At 37.2% G+C, this 20,694-nt stretch overlaps 1 protein-coding gene, 1 long non-coding RNA gene and 1 other non-coding gene across 3 annotated transcripts; 1 reads left to right on the forward strand and 2 right to left on the reverse strand.

Moving 5' to 3' along the window:
* Positions 1-11,109: 11,109 nt before the first annotated feature.
* On the reverse strand, positions 11,110-15,546 carry LOC133832775 (uncharacterized). The gene is made up of 3 exons (XM_062263076.1): positions 14,521-15,546; positions 12,237-12,363; positions 11,110-12,101 (listed from the first exon to the last, which is right to left on the reverse strand). Exons 1-3 carry the CDS (start codon positions 15,544-15,546, stop codon positions 11,110-11,112), a joined length of 2,145 nt encoding a protein of 714 aa, XP_062119060.1.
* A 292-nt stretch (positions 15,547-15,838) lies between these two features.
* Positions 15,839-15,945, forward strand: LOC133833580 (small nucleolar RNA R71). The gene has a single exon (XR_009892953.1). It is a non-coding gene; the product is annotated as a small nucleolar RNA R71 (small nucleolar RNA).
* Positions 15,946-16,928: 983 nt separating this feature from the next.
* On the reverse strand, positions 16,929-20,362 carry LOC133829351 (uncharacterized). Its single transcript, XR_009891708.1, has 3 exons — positions 19,788-20,362; positions 19,627-19,705; positions 16,929-17,135 (listed from the first exon to the last, which is right to left on the reverse strand). It is a non-coding gene; the product is annotated as an uncharacterized LOC133829351 (long non-coding RNA).
* Positions 20,363-20,694: the final 332 nt, after the last annotated feature.

A 20,694-nucleotide genomic window follows, 5' to 3' on the forward strand; every position in this document is an offset into this window, starting at 1 on the left:
GGGTCATAAAACTTGGAAGTTAACTTAAGTTTATTGGTCGTGGCTCTTTCTTAAAGAGCTCGGGATATAAATAACGGTTAGCATGAACTAAGGTTATATAAAAAAATATATATATATAAGTTAAGATGGCCAAGTAAATCGTCTCAAGGTGAAAACACCTCATTAAAAGGTTACAAAGACAAAATAAAAATAATTAAAAATGCATAAGGAGGAGTGCCCTAAGCCCCATCAGCTGGTCCTTTGGAGGTCGCGGTCTCGCCCTGCTCCGCCGCGCCAGAGGCTTCCCCAGTCTCCGAGGGCGGTACCTCTTTGTTTAGGCGGGCTTGGAGTTTCGGCAACAAAATAGCCCAGAGGTCCAGCGGCATAAAAGAGAAGTCAGCATCCGGGTTATGGGCCCAGCAGTGATAGAACAGGTCCTGCATGGACTGCTCCAAGATGGCCCGCTAGGCTTCCAAGGTGGCCTCTAGGGCGGCCTGGGCCTCGGTCTTCGCTGCCTCGAGATCTGTTTGCGAAGTGGCAAGGGAGGTTTCAAGTTCTCGGTTCTTTGAGCGGCTCCTCTCTAGCTCGGCCTTCGAAGCCGCCAGCGCATCTTTCGCCGCCTGAGCTTCCTTAAGGGCGGCCTGGCGCTCAGCCTCCATCTCCTCGAGCTGAGCCTTGGTCCTGGCGATACCTCGATGAGCGGCAGCAATGCCCTGCAAGAAAGGAAGGATAAGTTGGCTAAGAGGAAAAACAAGGCATTGTGTAAGTGTTAAAGCTTTAAAAGAGTGGGGCAGATTACCGTTAGGGTCATGTCCATCGAAGACTCTATGACTCGGACCGGGCTCGTTGCTTCGATAGCCCGGAGATCCTTCTCTTTGAGCTTGTAGAAGCGGCCGACGGCATAGCTCGCCGACTCATACACCTTCCCCTGGAATGCTTCTGGGATCTTTCCCAGATCATGGGAGTCGACCGGTATGCGTACGTCCGGGGCTGCCACAGTCGGAGTCCCAACCTCCAGTACCACGTCCTGGGTAGCTTGTGGAGATCGCTGGGGCGGCGGGGGCATGTGTCCTGCTCCGGGAGCAGGAAGGATTTCCCCCTCGACCTGGGATGGCGGGGTCTTTTCTTTCTCCTTAGCTGGGGATTTGGTGGAGGCCCCAGCCGCGCTCTTTGACTCTCAGAGCCTTTTCAACCTTGGCCCTGCTGGGGGATTCCCGCCGAAGACTACACCCTGCAGATTACCCCCGGGCTGAGACATCTCTTCTGCCAAAAACAAAAACATGGTTATTACAAGTTAGCAAACATGCAGAGGTTAAAAGCAAAAAAGTATACGAATATTAAGGGAGCCCTACCCCCCGAGCTGGAAGAGCCTAGGACAATTATCTCACGAACTGGCGCGGATTCTAGGTCCGGTTCTGACTCGGGACATGACTCTTCTACATACTGTCTAAACCCCGGAGCATAGGCACCCCTCTGAAGTGATGGCCATGTGCGTAAGTTGGTCCCATACTCCTAAAAAAGGATCGACCTAAAAGCTAGGGTGTTATCTACTACTACGGTACCCCTAGACCGGCTCTCTTGGTGATCCAGCACGAGCCGGTCAACACAATGGAGCAGGAGTGTATTCAGGTCCGGGTCCCCCACGTGACGATGGACGATCTGCCTAGGATTGAACCTAACCAGCCGGGGGTCTGCAGTGGCCCTATCTACATTCTTAAACAAATAAGGGTTACCTTGACCGGAAGGACCCGCGGCTGCTCCGGTTTGGATCCTCTCCTCATCCATCCCCTGAGCGACCTCCAAGGTCCTCTTTCTATTCCTCACGAGTGGAACTTCAGCTGTTTCGTCCTCCTCTTTCGCGACCTCCTCCACGGTGATAGGTCTGTTTGCGCGAGCTGGGGGCGGCCCCCAAAGCCTCTTCAGGTTCAGAGTCTGATTTGGAAAAACCAGTTTGCAGAACACCATTGTCTCGTCCATCATGAGCACGCGGTACTCCTTTTCACTGGGGGGCAAGCCCGCCAGTGTTTCATATTGACCCCCGAGGGTCGCAGACTTCTCGGTCCTCGCGTAGATGGCTGCAAGATTGGGTTGGAATCAGAATGGAGTACGGGGGGAGCTAAAATTAAACAACACTTAAAAGGCGAGCTAGGGTCAGGGTTCACTTACGAGGACGATTGAAGTAGTGGTGCTCACAGTTCTGGAACCCAGTTGACATGAAAAACTGGTCCTTGAAGTCATTTGGATGGCTTGGCAGCTCGATGACCGCCGTCGTATTAGGAAAACGGGTTAAATAGTAAAACCCGTCACCTCGCCCCCGCTGATCCAGGCTGGCTTTGAGGCAAAAGAAATATAAAATATTAGCAGGAGTAGGGACCTCCCACTCCTGCTTCTTGAACAAGTACCTCAACCCCGCCAACAGACGGTAGGAGTTGGGGGGGAGCTGAAAAGGAGCCAACCCCACGTAGTTCAGAAAGTCAGCGAAGTACTGGTCCAGGGAGAGGAAGGCCCCTGCCTTGAAGTGCTCACCGCTCCAAGCCGCGAATAATTCGTCTAGCGGCGTACAGCTCCGCTCGCCCTCCGCAGCAGGTCGGGCTATGACTGAGGCCTTCCCCAGTGGGATCTTGTGGGTGAGGAAAAGTTTGTTGATCTTCAACTGATCGGTCACCTTTGAGACGATTCCCTCCGCCTCAAAGAATGCGTCGCTAGACGAATGCGTCGCTATGACTGAGGCCTTCCCCAGTGGGATATTTTGCTTTTGAAGCGTATCCCCTAAGCTTCCCAGTTTTGCACCCAAAATTCCTAAAGATCCTAACCAAAAATTGTTTCTGAAGAAGCATCTTGAAATCCATACTCTAAGGAGATTTCCTACAACAAGTGTGCCCTAGCCTAAAAGGGGCTGTCACCCTCCTACCCACGCAACCCAGAAAACCCATTGCATGCGGCCACAGTAAAAAATTTCACCTAAACTACAGTGGCATGCTTTCAAAATGAACAGGGTAAGAAAACTTACAGTATATGGCTGGACGGTAAATGAGAGTGTTGCGTTGGCAGGAGCCTCCTCGGTGTAGTAGCTTCCAAAGCTTTGGAGGAACTCGTGTGCCTAAGCTTCGTGAACAAGGAAAATGGTGGCAGTAGAGCCGAGGGTTTCGTTCTTCTGAAAGTCAGAGAAGGAAGAAGGAAAGAGATTTGGGAAATTTTTTAATGAAGGGGTGGTCCGTGCGTAGGATGGCCACCCTTTTTTTTTATATATAAGGGAAGGATCACGTGAAGAAGGCTCTTGGATGGCCCTAGTGAGGGATCCGAGGCCTTCCACTCGAAATATGAAACAACAGCTGGGCAATAGGCTAGGCCATTAAATGCGGTTCTCGTAAAACGTACCGTCACCACCCACGGCGTTTCACGTATCAGACGCCTGCACAAAAAGTGGAATGTGAAGGGTTGTAGGGAAGTCTAAAAGCCCCTACTGTGGTCTTCTGTATATGACGTCATATACCACGAGCAGGAGCTTGGGGGGCAGATGTACGCCCTGGTTTTCCCACGGGCTGATTAGCAGGTCGAGCCTCGGACTAATCAAGGCTAGTCTAAAAACTTCCCCAGGTCAGAGATCTTGTTTTCCAGGTCGTATCCACTTAGCTCGAGGTATCCTCAAGAACTCGCCAAGGCTGCCCAAGACTGGGGGAAGGAGTCCTTAAGGCCGAAGGTTGGGTCAGTGAAGCAGCTCGTGGTGCGAGCTGCTGCTCATGGATCTCTGACCCTTTGTAAAGTCAACACACGCAAGATAAACGTGCCTATATCTGACATCACGTGTCCGATATCTCCCTGACTTCCCGGACACGCATCAGGAACGTGCGCATTCAGACACCCACGGCTGGGTTGGACCGTGCGGCCCATTATCTCCTTACATACTGATTAGACCACACTTATGTGTCAGGTTTAGGAATTAATCATAAATGTTACAAAGTTGATATGACAAATGGTAAGGTCACGTGATGACCTCCCTACCAACTTCAAGGTGCCTTCTCCTATAAATATAGGTATCCTGGGAGTTGATATGGGTTGGAAAAAATAGTCTCTGAAGAGCCATATACTTTGTAAACCAAATACCCAGAATATATCAATAATATTGACTAGTGGAGTAGAAGGATTTTAACCTTTGAACCACTTAAAAATGTGTCTTGAGTCACCTAGTTCATTCTCTAAGATTTCATATCTGTGACGGTTCTACTTTCAGCACTAGTCCCTTTCTCTTCTTCTCTTAATTACCTGTTGGCGAAGAACCGCGTCAACAATTATATATGATGAATTTAATTTTAAAATTAAATACATTTTTTTTTCAAATTTTCTTTTAGAAAAAATATTCAATATAATAAAATATTAGGAAATTCTAAATTAAAAGTATGAATTTAAAAATTTAATTTGATAAAATTTTAATTATTTAATTAAAAAAGTTTTAAAGTGAACAAAATTTATATATAAATATATATTATTTAATTAATGGCCAGAGCAATTAAAATAAGTAATTTCTCATTAAAAAACAAAAAAAAACAAAAAAAATATGTATATTTATCTCTTACGTCACTATTACATATATGCTTGAATAAACCAAATATATCAAGTTATAAAATAAATAATTAATAATGGAAAGAAAATGATAAATTTAAACACTTAAGTATTTTTTGTCATAGCTGAGTAATTTAAATTTTTATAAAATATGTGATAAGAAATTATTATAGGCCAGTTATTATTATTTTAATTTCTTTTAATTTATTTACTTTATTTAGATGACTCTAAAACTAAAATTATCAAAAAACAATAAAAATAATATTAAATCTAACCGAAACCAACAACTTTCCTTAAACTCACATTAATAATATATATAGATGCATATTTTAGATGGATGCAACAAACCCGCCATGGCGTAATTAATCATCCATAACTACAAATGGTAATCTTCAATAATAAGAATCATGAAATAAAATAACTTAGGAAGCAAAAGAGACAACATTCTAATATCACACTATTAAGATATATAAATTGTTAAAAAAGTTTAGCCTTGTATATTACTAATAAAATAAATATAATGAAGCTATATATGTGGACGTTTGTAGAGAAGCTATAAAAGAGATATATATTACTAATAAAAGTATTGTATAAGATTCAATTGGCTTACAATAATATACAGTAGGATATTATTAGAAACTTCATTGTGCTTTCCCCCTAATAATTGAATAACAAACAAGCTGTTGGCAAAGAGCCTTCTTCGAGACAAGGCCAATCTCCCAGCAAGTCAATTGCAATTTCATTCAATAAAAACCATTCTATTACAAAAGGTCCTTATATATCCAGAAGTTTAGGAAATACAAAGATAGTAATAACAGGTAACAGAAAATATTCTCCCAGCCGTGCCCCTCAGCATTGCTCCAGCCTAACGAACTCCTTGAGCCATCGGGGTCGCACACGCACTCGTGCTCCACGCGCCCACACTCTCTCGCCATCGCTAGTCGGTTGGTTCTCTTCATTCTCGTTGCAGCTTCCTTTCTCTGGGACCTGGGTTGGCTCTCCCACATGGCTAGCTTTTTCTATCCAACCTCTTATCTTCCCTAGCATATCCTTTGGGTCTAAAACTATTGGGCCTTCTATTTGGGTTGGGCTAACACTACTCCCCTGCTCGAAACAACCTTGTCCGCAAGGTTGGTAAGATTGTAAATGCGGCAGAATTCTGGAAAATCTTCCCAAGTTGCATCTTCCGGCGCGCTCAAGGACCATTGGACCAACACTTGTGGTGTGCCCTGAATGAATCGTGTAGCTAAGATGGCCTGGGGAACCATGACCGGTTTATTATTTACAGTGAGCTCAGGCAGTGGGTAGCAAGTCGATGGAGAGCTACGATAAAACGGTTTGAGCAGTGAAACATGGAAGGTCGAATGAATGCGACTTCCTGCTGGAAATTCGAGGGTGTAAGCCACGGCCCCAACCCAAGCTTTGATGGGAAACGGGCCAAAATACCTTCTACATAGTTTATAGTTAAGGCGCTTAGCCACAGTTGCTTGTCTATATGGCTGTAACTTAACTAACACTAACTCACCAACCTTGAACTCAATGTCTCTGCGTCTTTTATTAGCTTGCTATCTCATACGATGTTGAGCTTGGAGCAGATTGTTCTTCAGTTGCTGCAGAATGGCATCACGAGTGAGCAAGTCATCTTCTACAGCTTGAATGGTGGTGGTACCTTGAGTGTACGCAGGGATAGTTGGGGGAGCTCTTCCATAAACTGCCTGAAAATGGGTCATACCAATAGCGGAGTGTTGGCTGGTATTGTAGTGGTATTCCGCCTATGAAAGAAATTTACTCCACTGTTTAGGATTGTCCGCTGTAAAGGCCCTGAGATATTGTTCCAGATAGAGGTTAGTGACTTCTGTTTGGCCATCTGTTTGGGGATGGTACGAAGAGCTCATCTTCAGCTTAGTACTCATTAACTCGAATATTTTTTTTCCAGAATGCACTAGTGAAGATCGGGTCGCGAGCCGAAACGATAGACCTTGGCATACCATGTAAATGTATCACCATATGAGAAAAGAGTTCTGCGACCTTGGTAGCCGAATAGTGATTCGGTAAGGCCCCAAAATGAGCGTATTTGGTGAAGCGATCTACAACCACCAAGATGTTAGTGACTCCACAAGAGTTCGGTAACCCCACGATAAAATCCATGGCTAGGTCCTCCCAAAAACGTTCTGGAAGCTCCAATGGTTGTAGCAATCCGTAGGGGGCAGCGGGTGAGTATTTCACTGTTTGACAGATGACACATGACTGCACAAACTTTCGAACTTCAGATTTCATACCTGGCCAAAAAAAAAAATTCGCACTTAACCGTGGGAACGTGCAATCTGACCCCGCGTGTCCACCCATAGGAGTCTCATGGAACTCCTTAATAAGTCACTGCTTGAAGTTCGAATGAGTGCTGACTCGAATACGATACCTGTAATACAATAAACCGTCCCGCACCGCATAATCTTACCCTTCTAATGTTCTCTCGGCCAACTGAGTATGGATGCGCCTCAGTTTTGGGTAGGTTGTATTTTCCCTTCGTAACTCGTCCAAAAAATCAAAACATGCAGAAGAAATAGCAGCAGTAAAAAAAAATAACGACCCCTCATGTTGCCGAGATAGTGCATCTGCCGCTGAATTAGCTTTTCCAGCCTTATATTCTATTGAAAAACTGAAACCAATTAGCTTTCTCAGAAAATGTTGCTGTTCCGGTGTTTGAATTACTTGAGTAAGTAACTCTTTCAAACTCCGGTGGTCAGTACGAATAACAAAGTGGCGTCCCAATAGATATTTTCGCCATTTGGTAACTGCCTCCACAATCGCCCTTAACTCTCTTAGTTATGCTGAAGTACCCACAAACTTGGGTCAAAGTTTCTTGCTGAAAAAAGCAATAGGATGACCCTCTTGCATGAGAACTGCCCCGATGCCCACATTTGACGCATCTGATTTGATGACAAATGGCTTAGAGAAATCTGGTAGAAGGAGAACTGGGGTCTTGGTCATAGCATGTTTGAGCTGAAGGAAAGTTGTCATGGCTTGTTCGGTCCAAACAAAGTTGTCTTTCTTCAATAGTTCCGTAAGAGGGGCTGCTATGGTGGCATAGTGGGCCACGAATCTCCGATAGTAGCCAGTCAAACCCAAGAATCCCCGTAGATCCTTAATAGTACGAGGCTGAGGCCATTCGACCATTGCAGCGACCTTGGAAGGGTCTGCCTGAACCCCTTGTGCCGAGACTAAGTGCCCCAAAAAATCTATGGTTGTCTGAAAGAATTTGCACTTGCTGCCTTTCACATAAAAACAGTGATCCCGAAGCCGCTGTAACACAAGTCACAAGTGGCGGCGATGGTCCTCCCCGGTTTTACTGTAAATCAAAATATCGTCAAAGAAAACAATGACACAGTTACGCAGTACTGGCTTGAATACCTGATTCATAGTGGCTTGAAATGTCGAAGGGGCATTAGTAAGATCGAATGGCATTACGCAAAATTCGTAGTGGCCTTCGTGAGTGCGAAACGCTGTTTTGTGAATGTCTCGGGAATCCATTTGGATTTGATGATACCCCGCCCGAAGATCCAACTTAGAAAATACTGTCGCTTCGTCCAACTCGTCCAATAACTCATCTATGGTCGGTATGGGAAATCGGTCCTTGATGGTAATGTCATTCAATGCGTGATAATCAATACAAAAACGCCACGACCCGTCCTTTTTCTTGACTAACAGGACCGGTGAAGAATATGGACTATTACTTGGTTGAACAAACCCATAATGCTTGTTGATCCCAAAAGAGGATGTTTTAATATTTAAACTCGCAAGTGCACGAATCGTTTCAGAATATAATGTTCATGTAAGTACGAGGTCGAACCCATGGGAGTTGACTAACATCAAAAGAAACTATTTCAAACAAAGCAATAATATTCTAACCTAGTTCCAAATATTTGATGAGATTTTGTTTTAGAAAAATAAAAGACAAGTAATAAAAAGATTTAAGATTAAATAGAAAAATGGTTTTCAAATGATCTATGTAAAATAAGAGTATTAAGATGTTAGAATCCACAAAATGCAAGTTCAATAGTATTTATAAGTATATTGATTCCTAAGTTTTGATATAGTTGAAATAAATCACACTATATTTTTTTCAAAATATATTTTCTATTCAAGCACAAGTTACTCTTTAAAAAATGTAGGATTTTTCTTCACTTATATAAGATATAATTTCTAAGCATTAGTTGTGTTACAATCTAATGAAACTACAAAAAATCAAAGAGATTATGATTAGGCAAAATATGATACTTATGCTCTAAGAATTAGATGTGAACAATTTAATGAAAAACATTTAATCAAAGAATATCCTATTTTTGCATAATGAAGAACTAAGTTTAATATGCTTTAACACTCAATAATAGATGAAAAATGCATATCTTTGATAGAAAAATCCATAAACAATGTTACACAAATGGGAAATCAACATACAATAAAAAAAATACTATCTAGTTACATTTTGCTTCATCATCATCTTAATAACCTTTGAAAAAGATTAGAAGCTCATAACTAGATTGAAATAAAAATTACAAAATAACATACTTGACATGCTCTTCAAAAGATGAAAATGGTAGAGAGAAAATAGTGAAAAGAAGAGAGAAAAATATGTGTAGAAGATGTTGAAAAGATGAAGAAGAAGAGCCCCCAAATGGTCTTACAAGACTCTATTTATATGCAAAATATGGATATTAAATTAATCAAATTAAAATAAATAAATTGATTAATTTAATTGTGTTGGGAAGTGGTAGGATAAATAGAGTAAGTGTAAGAATATTGGAAATATAAAATGTTTGGTTGGGTAAAAGATTAGTGAAAAGCTAGGGTAAAAAAATTAATTAGGAATGTTTATTTAGGTAAGAAAAATAGGGAAGAGTGAATTGATATTTGAGAGAAAAATATTGGGAATGAAAAACATGATTTTTGGTATTTTGGTGGCTATTTGGCAGCTGGTTTAGGCAAAAGATTGTGGCTGTTTTGTGAGGCTATTTTGGGCCGTGTGGAATTGGGCCAGGCGGGCTGAAATGGGGCAGCTGGTGGGCCTTGAAGCTGTTTCGGTAGAGAGCTGGAGCTGCTTGGAGTTGGGCCTTTTGCTGAAGGATTCGGGCCCGTGTGGCTGGATTGAGGTTGATGCTATATGGAGCTCACGTGGGTGATTTGCTGAAGGAGCTGAATTGTGAGATGCTGGAGTGATGACTTTGGTGTTGATGCTATATGCTGAAGGAAGTTGAGGCTGGCGTGGAGAAGGCTTGTAGCTGGGTGGAGCAATGGGCTGGTGACTTGGGCCTGCTGAATGTGTTTCAAAAATGTCACTTTCCACTTCTTTTTCAGCTTTTTTATCATTTTTTTCCACACAAAAATACAATGAAATCCCTACAAAATAAATTATAATAAAATATTTTCAACTATAAAATAAATCAATTTAATTCTTTGAAAATATTAATTATAACTTAATTTATATTTAACACTTAAGCTTAATAATATAACATTTTTTTACCACAAATTAAACTACAATAATTTAAATAATTAAACTACAATATATTACAACAAAATAACTATAAAAACACACAAAAATCTATAAAATTAAAATAAAGCTAATAAATTCAAAAAAAGTAATTAACACTTAATAATTTAATTAAAAACTTAAGAACTAAATCACTTTTAGCTTAAAAATGTGGTAAAATAACTCTAATTTCTAGAGTTATCACACTCCCAAACTTAAAATTTTGCTAGTCCTCAAGCAAAAGAAAAATAAAAAACACACATTTTTTTTTATTTGGTGATATCAAAAATGTCCTCAAAGATTGCACATTGAAAATAATTTATAAAAAATATGAATCAAAATTAATCTTATGTAATTAATTCTATAGTCAATCTTGCTTTGAAAATATATTTTAAATTAGAAGTCGAGAACTATTTATCAAGTTATTATCTAATAAACTATTTATTTTCACATATTATGATGAATAATTATTTTTCAAAATTTCATTTGTTTTAAGCAAAATTGACCCAAGAATTAAACACAAAGCTTAATAAAGATTCATATATTTTTTTTAAAACTAAAATCAAACTCAATCAAGGGTATTATCATAGGAAAAACGGATATCACCAAATAATTTTTGTTTTTTTTTTTTAAATTTTTAGATAGAAAATAAGGTGTAAAAGTACAAAACTATATATATATTACTAGAAAGATAATATTTTTTTTTGTTTTTTTTTTTATAATTAATATATAGAATAGATATTCTACCATTTTTTTTTTGTGTTTTTTTTTTATAATTAATATATAAAATAGATATTCTACCATTTTCAAACACATGAAAGAAGTAACCATATAAACCCCCTACCCCCAAACTTAATTTATGCATTGTCCTCAATGTATCAAAATACAACTATAAATTGAAGCGTGAAAGAGTTTAGAGTTTAGAATGGTCGTACCTCATCATGGAGCATGTCAAGAATGCAACAAAAAAGGAAGCAAAAATCAAAACAAGAAGTTAACCTAAAACATAAATAAAACACACATTTACCAATAAATGATGAGAGCGATCAAGGACCATGGTAAATAGGATCCTCAAGAAAGATTTCATCCACTTTAGCAGTTTTCAATTCTAAAAATGGTTTCAATTTTTGTCCATTCACTTTGAATACATTACCATTATTAGGATTTTCAATTTCAATGGCTCCATGTGGAAAAACAGTGCGAACAATGTATGGACCTACCCACCTAGAGCGTAACTTCCCCGGGAAGAGATGCAAACGAGAATTGTATAAAAGGACTTTTTGACCAGGAGAGAAATCTTTTCGCAAAATATTTTTGTCATGGTAAATCTTCATTCGATCCTTATATTTTTTGGAATAGTCATATGCATCATGCCTAAGCTCTTCTAACTCATTTAATTGAAGCTTTCTTCTCTCACCCGCTTTGTCTAAGGAAAAATTCAATTGCTTAATTGCCCAATAGGCTCTATGTTCTAGCTCAACGGGTAAGTGACATGCCTTTCCATACACAAGTCTATAGGGAGACATTCCAATGGGTGTTTTGTATGCAGTGCGATATGCCCATAATGCATCAATGAGTCTTAAGGACCAATCTTTCCTAGTTGGATTGACAGTTTTCTCTAAGATGTGCTTAATTTCCCTATTTGATATTTCAACTTGACCACTAGTTTGTGGGTGATAAGGTGTAGTGACTTTATGTGTAATACCATATTGCTTCATTAAATGCTCAAAAGATCTATTACAAAAGTGTGTACCGTTATCACTAATGATAGCATGTGGTGAGCCAAAACGAGAAAAAATATTTTCTTTCAAAAACTTAAGCACAACTTTATGGTCATTTGTGTGGCATGCGACAGCTTCAACCCATTTAGACACATAATCAACACCAACAAGAATGTACAAGTTACCAAAAGAGTTAGGAAATGGACCCATAAAATCAATGCCCCAAACATCAAAGATTTCAACAATAAGGATAGGATTCAAAGGCATCATGTTTCTTCTAGTTACACTTCCTAACATTTGACAACGTTCGCAAGATTTGCAATAAACATAAGTGTCATGAAAAATAGTAGGCCAATAAAATCCACATTGTAAAATTTTCAAAGCAGTTTTCTTACCACTAAAATGTCCACCACATGCATGATCATGAAAAAAAGATATGATTTTAGTTTGATCACAATTTGGAATGCATCTCCTTATTTTTTGATCAGGACAATATTTAAACAAATAAGGATCATCCCACATGAAATTTTTCACTTCAGAATAAAATTTAGATTTGTCATGCTTAGACCAATGAGAAGGAATTTCACCAGTGACCAAATAATTCACAATGTCAGCATACCAAGGCAAAGAAGATATATGCATGAGTTGTTCATCAGGAAAAGTTTCAGTTATAGAGGTGGAGTCATTATTAGTCTCAACAACAATTCTAGACAAATGATCAGCAACAACATTTTTAGAACATTTTTTATCTCGTATCTCTAAATCAAATTCTTGTAAAAGCAAGATCCAACGAATTAAGCGAGATTTAGCATCTTTTTTCGACAAGAGATATTTCAATGTAGCATGATCAGAATAGACAATTATTTTAGTTCCCAACAAATAAGACCTAAATTTCTCCAATGCCAACACAACAGCAAGCAATTCTTTTTCAGTTGTAGAATAATTTAATTGAGCATCGTTCAAAGTTTTGCTAGCATAGTAGATTACATGAGGTAACTTGTTAATTCTTTGTCCTAGAACAGCACCAATAGCATAATCAGAAGCATCACACATTATTTCAAAAGGAATATTCCAATCAGGAGGGCGAATAATGGGTGCACTAGTCAAAAGGGATTTCAATTTTTCAAAGGCAACATGGAAATCATTATCAAAGACAAAAGCATTTTCTTTTCCTAGCAAATGACATAATGGGCGTGAAATTTTTCTAAAGTCTTTTATGAATCTTCTATAAAAACCGGCATGGCCTAAGAATGATCTAATTTCTTTTACTGTTTTAGGTGGGGGAAGTTTTGAAATAAGATCAACTTTTGCTTTATCAACTTCTATTCCCTCAGATGAGATTACATGACCTAAAACAATTCCTTTTTTTACCATAAAATGACATTTTTCCCAATTTAGAACTAAATTATTTTCTTTGCAACGAATAAAAACAAGAGAAAGATGGTGCAAACAGTCATCAAAAGAATTTCCAAACACAGAAAAATCATCCATAAACACTTCAAGATTTCTTTCAACCATATCTGAAAATATTGCAATCATACATCTTTGAAAAGTTGCAGGAGCATTACAAAGACCAAAAGGCATGCGACGATATGCAAAGGTTCCAAAAGGGCAAGTGAAGGTAGTCTTTTCTTGATCTTCAGGGGCAATGGGGATTTGGTTATATCCCGAATATCCATCAAGAAAACAATAATATGCATGGCCAGCTAAACGTTCAAGAATTTGATCAATAAAGGGTAAAGGAAAGTGGTCTTTTCTAGTAGCATTATTTAGCTTTCTATAGTCTATACACACTCTCCACCCCGTTTGTACTCGAGTAGAGATTAATTCATTTTTCTCATTTTCGACAACTGTGATCCTAGACTTTTTAGGCACTACTTGAACTGGACTAACTCATTGACTATCAGAAATAGGGTAAATGATACCTACATCTAACAATTTAAGTACTTCTTCCCTAAGGACCTCTTTCATATTTGGATTTAACCTTCTTTGACATTCCCGAGAGGTTTTAGCATTTTCTTCTAGATGGATTCTATGCATGCATATGGATGGGCTAATTCCCTTGATGTCTCCAATAGTCCAACCTATGGCTTCCTTATGTTTTCTAAGGACATTTAACAATTTATCTTCTTGTTCTTTGTCTAAAGCAGATGCTATGATAACAGGCAAGATTTCAGACTCTCCTAGAAAAGCATATTTTAAATTTTCTTGCAAAGGTTTAAGGTCTAACTTTGGAGACTCGGAAATTGATTGAACATGATCTAAGGGTGAAAATGGTTCAACTTTGGTTTCATTTAAGGGTATAGACTCTAACAAAGAATTCACATCATCATTAAAATCATCAATATGCAAGTTCATACCAAAGTATTTTTCACAAAAATCAAGTAAGTCATTTCCATCATCTTCACACATACTCTCTATCATGTTAACTCCATGCACTTCCTCACACTCAACAGATTTAGCAACATTAAAAACATTTAATTCAACAGTCATATTTCCAAAAGATAATTTCAATACACCATTACGACAGTTGATAATTGCATTAGATGTAGCTAAAAATGGTCTACCTAGAATGATGGGTATTTGAGCATGAGCATTTTCAACAGGTTGAGTGTCAAGAACAATAAAGTCCACAGGAAAATAGAATTCATCCACTTTAATTAAAACATCTTTTACAATACCTCTAGGGATTTTCACTGAATGATCGGCTAATTGAAGTGTTATAGAAGTTGGTTTTAATTCTCCTAGACCTAGTTGCTTATACACAGAATAAGGCAGTAAATTCACACTAGCTCCTAAATCAAGTAAGGCTTTGTTAATAAAATGATCGCCAATGATGCATGAAATTGTTAGACAACCGGGATCTTTATACTTGACAAGGCTTTTATATTGAATTATGGAGCTAACTTGTTCAGTTAAAAATGCCTTTTTTGGAACATTTGTGTTTCTTTTAACAGTGCAAAGGTCTTTTAAGAATTTAGAGTAGGCAGGAATTTGTTTAATGGCATCTAAGAAAGGAATGTTGATGCTTACTTGTTTAAAAACTTCTAAGATGTCACTATATTGGTTGCCTTTCTTGAGTGGAATTAATCTTTGTGGAAAAGGAGCTCTTGGGATGGAAGGAAGGATTTGAGCATCATCTTTTGAAAGGTCATTTGTGTTGGAACTTTGAGGTTGGCTATTGTCTTTTTCAACTTGAGGTATGTAATCAGGTTTGACAATTTGTTTTCCGGACCTAAGAGTTGAAATAGACTTAGCTTCTTCTTTATGACTAGGAGTTCCTATTTCATATTGGCCTTTAGGATTTGGGATGGGTTGGCTAGGAAATCTTCCTTTTTCTCTCTCGGTTACAGCATTAGCAAGTTGACCCAATTGTGTCTCGAGTTTGGCAATGGATTGAGACTGATTTTGTAAGATTTGTTGGGCGGATTGCATGAATTGTTGTAAGGTGTCTTCTAAAGAAGGTTTTCTTTGTGGAGGGTAAGGTTGACTTGGTTGGGCATGATTTGGATTTGGCATGTGGAATTGGTTTCCTTGATTCATTTGTGGTTGGTTTTGTCTCCAGGAAAAATTGGGATGGTTTCTCCAATTTGGATTGTATGTGTTGGAAAATGGGCTATCAGAAGAAGGTTTTCCATATGAATGTAAAGCATTAGCCTTTTCAGAAAATATTTCAACAAAAGAAGGACATGATTGAGAATTATGACATGAACTAGCACATAAAGAACAAACATCTTTTTTAGGTTGCACATGAGAATTCATAGATTGACTTATTACTAATGCATCTACTTTTCTTGCTAATTTTTCAAATGATGTTCTTAAATCACTTTCTTCTTTTATTTCATATTTTCCTTCTCTTTTCGGTGAAGGGTTGGCTCTAGACCTAGGCTCAGAATAATTCCATTGTTGTGAATTAACAGACAATTCTTCAAGAGCGTCCCAAGCCTCTTGCCCTTGCAATTTTAAAAATTTTCCGGTATGCATAGATTGAATCATTTGTCGGTTTGAAGGGGTTAAACCATCATAAAAATATTTTACAAGCCTCTATTTTTCAAAACCATGGTGGGGACATTTTAATAATAAATCTTTAAATCTTTCCCAACATTCATAAAATTCTTCGTTATCTTTTTGATAAAATTCAGAGATTTCTCTTCTTAAACTATCAGTTTTGGACATGGGGAAAAATTTAGCAAGGAATTTATTAAAAAGTTGATCCCAAGTAGTTATGGTTCCAGTTGGAAGTGAGTTTAACCAAGCTTTGGCTCTATCTTTTAAAGAAAAAGGAAACAACCTAAGTTTAACCGACTCATCTGAAAAATTTTGAAAACGAAAGGTTGAGCAAATTTCCAATAAGTCTTTTACATGCATGTATGGATCATCTCTTTCTAAACCATAAAATGATGGTAACAATTGAATGATTGATGGTTTAAGTTCAAAATGAGTGGCATTAGTAGTGGGCAAAACAATGCATGATGGAGCATTAGATGAAATAGGTGAAAAGTATTCAAGTAGAGTTTTTTCTTGCATAACATTAGGTTCTTGTTCCATTATGCTTAAATTTTCAAAAACACTTTCAATTTCACGTAAAGACACTAATTTTTTCACCAAACGATTTTTTGAATTACGACGCCACTGATGCATACAATGTCACAAATTTCTCAAAGTAACACAAACAATCACAAGGAAACAAATTTCTGATGTGGAAGATCAGTTAGAACCGCAACCACAGAGCATACTTATAACAAGAAGAAATTATAATATTTATATATATATATTTTGTTATGATTTTTATGATTTTTTTTTTTTGTTTAACTTGTTCCCAGGCCTATTTGATTCCACTTACTCACAACTTAATAACAACTCCCCGAGGTTAATTAATAAGCGTGGATGGGAACTTTGCCAAATTTCCTTTAAGCAAAAATTGCTTATGTTGAAAGAACAAGCTTTGTTTTTTTTTTTTTCAAGTATTTTCTTAAACAATAAAATTATAACTAACTAAATGCGATAATTAAGAAAAAAAAATGACAATAGCAATAGTAAATAGTTATATAAAAATTAGGAGGCACTTATTGTAACGACCTGGATTTTCAAGACTCGATAATGCGGAAATATAAATGTTTTCATTTAATAAAATGTCTCAAAAACCCATAGAAAAAAAAACTTTTTAAAATGTCGTATGGCCATACTTAACATTTAGTTACAAACATGTTTTATAAAGATTAGGGTGAGCCTTTCTTAGGAAAATTACACAACATTTCCAAAAATAAAACGGCTTCCCAAAAGGTTGGTCCACATGTACATTTGCAAGGAAGACTCCAGCGCTCACTGCTCTGCCTTGCCCTTGCTCTTACCTACAACATGAAACAACTAGGTAAGCGAAAACGCTTAGTAAGATCAACTTTCAAACAAAGCAGATAGAGAAATAGGGACCCGGACCCATCCGGACCCTACACAATCAATTTCAAGAATGCTAAAGCGTCCTGGCAAACTTATGGTCATGCCTGATAACCAAGGATAAATTAATTCATAACTAGATAAAAAATCCTGCACTCAAAAAATCCCAGAACAAGCAGATATATTATATCGCAACTAATTCTTATCAACAATTATATCCCTGCACTCAGAAAATCCCAGAGCAAGCAGATATATTATATCACAACATAATTCGAGACCAACGCTCGACAATTTCCAACAATTCATGCGTAACGCGCCCTCCAACATAATTGCTAATCTGTAAAAGAGAACCGAGTCTCCACACTAAGATCTAGCCAATAAATATTCTCATCAAGGGTAACTATCATGTTACTTAGGGCATCGCTACATATTCAAGAGTGTAATCCAATTTACACGGTTTTACGGAGACTTCTATGTTAATCAGTGGTGCTGGTGAGCAGCTGCCCCTAGGGTGTTCAACCTCACTCAAACTTGGCAACCCCTAGTATCTCTAGGCACTCTCACGGAATGGCCAATATTCACGGCTGCTATCCGAGAATAACTTATCAGAGCACTTGCTCGGATTCTAACCGTCCAATGATTAAGTAAGCATGAGGGCCCCTAGCTCCCATTTATCTTGGTGCCCCTAGGTTTAACCAGCTTATCCTCATCTCATGGCCACTCGTCGCGGTAATGAACCGGACATAAATAAAATCAAGCAGTGTGACGGGGATCAACCGTCTAGGATATGACGGACTTCTACCGTTCATATTTTCTAAATCAGCACTCACTAGACTAATGTCTCTAAGCAACTTTCTATGACAGCCTATATATATGCATGTATCCCTATACTAACATACAAGACGATAATCATTTCATGTTGCAGCCATACAATATAAGTTGACTTACTTGGAGTCCTTAGCACTCAGCAAGTTTTCACCCTCCAACGTTCAGTCCAGTTACGCTTAGCCAATACTGTAGTTATCCATACAGTATACTCGGATTAATTATGGCACTCATAATTCATTATTATTATTTTGGGCAGTTTGGTCATTTTAATAAAAGTCATTTGTAAGGATTTACAATCCTTATTTGGTTTTAAACCTATTAAGGAAAGTTATACAAAATATTCGAGACTAAACCCTAAGTCTCGGGGAGACCTATCCTAAGGTCTCGATACCTAGGCTCGGGTATCACAATGGTATTTCCCCACAACCCGCTAAAAATCTTACTTTTTCAAGGTATCGCTATTAACCCGCACTTTCGACTAGTCGGTTAAAATATGTAAGATTTTAGCCGGTATTATATCCAGAAAATACAAATAAATTCCTTAATTATTTTTAAAGAAAATAAACTCTTTAAATTTTCCTTTTATTTTTTTCTTAAGGTTTTAATATCTAAAAACCGTTTTAAGAAAATTGCCTAATTTGTCTTAATTAGGAAAACCGTTATAAATTTCTCATCTTGACTAATTAATTTTCCAAAAGTAATTAATCAATTTTACTTACTAGAAAAATAATTCATTTAAACTCAAAGGGGTAATTTTAGTGAAAATATGATTTCAAGACTTACCAATTTATATCTTGGAATAAACAAAATTTTACTTTTTACCTTATGTTCCAAAATCTCATTTTTACACTAAGTGTGAAAAACTTAATTTTCACATTTTTAACTACATACTTCGTTAGTTCATAACTTGAAATTTACTTACCCAATTGTTACCAAAATTTCCCAATTCCATTTTTGTTATGCCATTTAGGTCTTTGTAAAATCTTAAGTCAAAATGAGCATTTTTGATTGGTGAAATCATTTTTCAACAATGAGGTAAAAATGACCTTATTTTCAAGTCCTTATTTTTTCCAAACTTTGACAGCTAATAACTTTCAAACCGTTTAATATTTTCTTACCAAATTTTACAGTGGACTAATAGGTTATGCCAGAAATATGTCCCCAAAATTTTAGAAAAAACTGGGTTCATTTTCCCTATACAGTGGCTGTCCAAACTTGGTTCCGAAAATGAGAATACGAAAAAACAGTTTTTTACCTAAACTTTGAAATAGCATAACTTACTCATTTCTAAACATTTTTTAGTGTTTCAAAAGCTCAATTTTATGTACTCAATATCAACAGCATCACAGTACAATTTAATTTTACAAAAACAATATACAGTGGCTACTTGACCCCTTGGAAGTCACAGCTCAAAACATATTTTGTTTTAGGGTATCCTACAAAACCCTTGGGGGTTTTGGTTCCCATTTTCAAAAATCAATACACATGCATCATAAAAATTATTAAACAACTACCATAACCTTATTACATCACCAACAAGAAACTTTAAGCATTAGATATACAAAATAATGCTTAAAACTAAAAACCCTACAACAAAATCATCAAAAGTAAACTTTTTACCTCTTTGGTGTTCTTGCTTAAGGTTTGGACCTTCCTATTAGCTTTGGCTCCTCCAAAACCTTTCAAAAACCCTAACCAACTTCCCCCAACAACATAGTTAATTAGCTATTTGAAACTCTAAGCTTAAAACATTACAAAAGCTTAGATTAGTGAAGGTTTACCTTAGGGAAAATACTTCCTAGACCAAGACTTAGCCTCAAAGTTTCCTTGGTGTTCTTGGGCTTGAAAAATGGAGAGAACACTTTGAGAGGTCTTCAAAAAAAGATGATAGTGAATGAGAGATGGAGAGTCATCGGTTCTTAGTGTGGGAATTGCTCACAATACTCTTCAAAATATCACAAGGTACTTGAGTGCTTTTCTACCCACTTGCCCACTTGACCTCTTAATTAAATGGCATTTAATTTTATAAAATTTGGGTTCACACCACTCTAAAACACCACATGGCCGGCCACTCTTTGCTAAATATATGATCATTTTTTTTTTTTTTTTAATTAAGGTTAAAAAAAGGTTTCATAAGAAGAAAAGTCCAAATTGGCTTTTGACACCTTTTTCACTTTTATTAAGTTTTAATCACCAAACTTAACATTAATTAATTAAATTAAATGTCTCTCACATTTAATTTAATTAATCACATAATAAAATTTAACCTAAGGTCCATTCATGGAATAAAATTCCCTATTTCGGTATAATTAGGCATTTAACACAAAATGCCATAAAATTTCCATTTTCTTTTAGGTTTTTATTTTTGACCAAACTTTAACTTTTATGAATGTATTTTATGCCCAAAATATAATTGCCATGATTTTTCGTTTTATTTTCCGAGATTTTTACCCGATTAGGGTTTTTGTGTCGGTTCAGGACCGAAAGTCTTATCTTGACTTTTAAAATCACATAATTCATATTTTGGCTAGCAATAACTCATGGAATACTTACAAACAAAATAATATTATTTAAAATAATATTCTTAACCCGGGGGAAAAATCCCGACCCAAGTCGTTCAAAGGTACCCAAAAACGTAGGACGTTACACTTATGCCATCAACTAAATGATCAACAAAAATTAAAATTA

This window comes from Humulus lupulus, chromosome 4, assembly GCF_963169125.1.
Source record: "Humulus lupulus chromosome 4, drHumLupu1.1, whole genome shotgun sequence".
Classification (NCBI taxonomy): Eukaryota; Viridiplantae; Streptophyta; class Magnoliopsida; order Rosales; family Cannabaceae; genus Humulus; species Humulus lupulus.